Genomic DNA, 1959 nt, shown 5'->3' on the forward strand with positions numbered 1-1959 from the left:
ACCCTTAACCAGGATAACATATTCATGAAGGTCTGTGTCTGTATTGCTGCTGTGTGTACCTTTTTGATGTCTAAGTACTTTAATTAGAATGATAAAAATAAGCTTGTCTTCTTCTCTTCTCTTGTCTTAATTTAATGGTAATTAATGAACTAGTGCCATTTTAATATGACAGAGAGAATTTGCTTTGAGATTAAGCGGAGTTAAGTTTGTAGAAAACACAATTGTTTCCTGAACCTCCTTTGCATATAGTCTAAAACATGACTTAGCAAATAGTGAATCCAATAATAAATATTTGTTAAATGACCGAAAGGTGTTTGTTCAATTATTCACTCATTCATTCATTAGGATCTATTCTCTCTCTCTCTCCTATCTGTCTATTATCTATCTATCTATCTATCTATCTATCTATCTATCTATCTATCATCATCATCTATCATCTATCTATCTATCTAATCATCAAGAGAAGAGGATCTTAGATATCACATCATCTATCATCTATCATCTATATCATCTACATATAGACCATATCTTCACAAGAACTCGGGGTCATAAGTGTTAATTATAAAACTTTTGTGTAAACTGATAATGGTTCCGCAAAGATGTCCATGTCCTAATCTCCAGAACCTGTGAATACGTTACTTTACATGGCAAAAGGGATTTTGCAGATATGATTAATTTAAGGGCCTTGAGATGGGAGAGATTATCCTGCATTATCAAGATGGGCAGGATTACATTACATTATCAATGTAATCACAAAGGTCCTTATAGGAAAGAGGCAAGAAGATCAGAGTCAGAAAAAGGAGATTTAGCGATGGAAATGGAGGTTGGAGTGATGTGCTTTGAAGATGGAGGAAAAAACCATGAGCCAAGGGATCCAGGCAATGTCTAGAAGCTCACAAAGGCAAAGACACAGATTGTCACCTAGTACCTCCAGCAGACATAAGACTTTAGTTCAGTACGACTGATTTTAAACTTCCAATCTCCAGAATTGTAAGATAGTAAATTTGTGTTGTTTTAAGGCACTAAATTTGTGGTAACCTGTTATAGCAACAATGGGAAGCTAATACAGTTATCGATATCACTCTAGGGATCAGGCAATTATGTTTTAGGTATGGTTCAGTTTTAACAACAAAAAGGAGCATTTCATAAGTTAGAGATATTGATATATCCATCCCTTCTTGTTCTTCCTTCTCTTTTACTTAAACCCATCCAGTGTCCTTATCCTAAAAAAAGTTCCTTTGATTTGATGACTCCCACCACTCTCATATTCTCTCACTTCTTCCAGCATTGGACTAGGAAGCATGTAAGAACTTACCAATCCTGAAATCTTGAGGTGCATGACCACATTTTTCACTCCCTGTTTCCATCTGTCTACAAGGCATTTCTACAGGGCTCACACTGCCATCTTTACCACGTTTAAAAACAAGCTCATCAGCATCTGCGACATTCCCATTCTAATTTGCCCGTCACCCAAGCTTATCACCTTAGAGTCATCTTCAATTTCTTTTCTTTCCGTCACCAACACTTACTACCCCTTTTTTTGTCAAGTGGCTCCAACTCTTCTCACTACTTTTCCCTATCAGTCTTTATCCCTAACTAGTTCAAGAACTTGAGTTATTGAAATAGGCTTTGGATTTCACTCCATGAACAATGGGGAGTCATTGCAAGCACTTGAGGATATGGATAATTTGAGTGGAATCACATTTTTAAAACAGTATATATTGCTGGGAAACAATGGAGGATGGGTTGAAGTAGTGGGGAGTCTGACTTGAAATAGGATAGTGGTAAACACAGAGGTGGGGTTCCTATAGACAATAAATAACTTGAAGAAATTTGAAGACCGGGAAATGTAAGAAGACAGAAAACCCAAGGATAAAAATATTTTCTTTTTTTCTGGATGTCTCTTTTCCTTTTCTCTCATGCCACTTCTGCTAGTACTATGCTTATATAAATACTCTC

At 36.3% G+C, this 1959-nt stretch overlaps 1 protein-coding gene across 1 annotated transcript in view; it reads left to right on the forward strand.

The window, feature by feature from the left end:
• Positions 1-1296, forward strand: part of RTP4 (receptor transporter protein 4) — a 6194-nt gene extending 4898 nt beyond the window's left edge. The window contains exon 3 of the mRNA XM_025042316.1: positions 1286-1296. Coding sequence (XP_024898084.1) covers positions 1286-1296 — 11 coding nt within the window. The remainder of the gene's footprint in view (positions 1-1285) is intronic.
• The last annotated feature ends 663 nt before the right edge of the window (positions 1297-1959 follow it).

This window comes from Pteropus alecto, unplaced genomic scaffold (assembly GCF_000325575.1).
Source record: "Pteropus alecto unplaced genomic scaffold, ASM32557v1 scaffold88, whole genome shotgun sequence".
In the NCBI taxonomy this organism is placed as follows: Eukaryota; Metazoa; Chordata; class Mammalia; order Chiroptera; family Pteropodidae; genus Pteropus; species Pteropus alecto.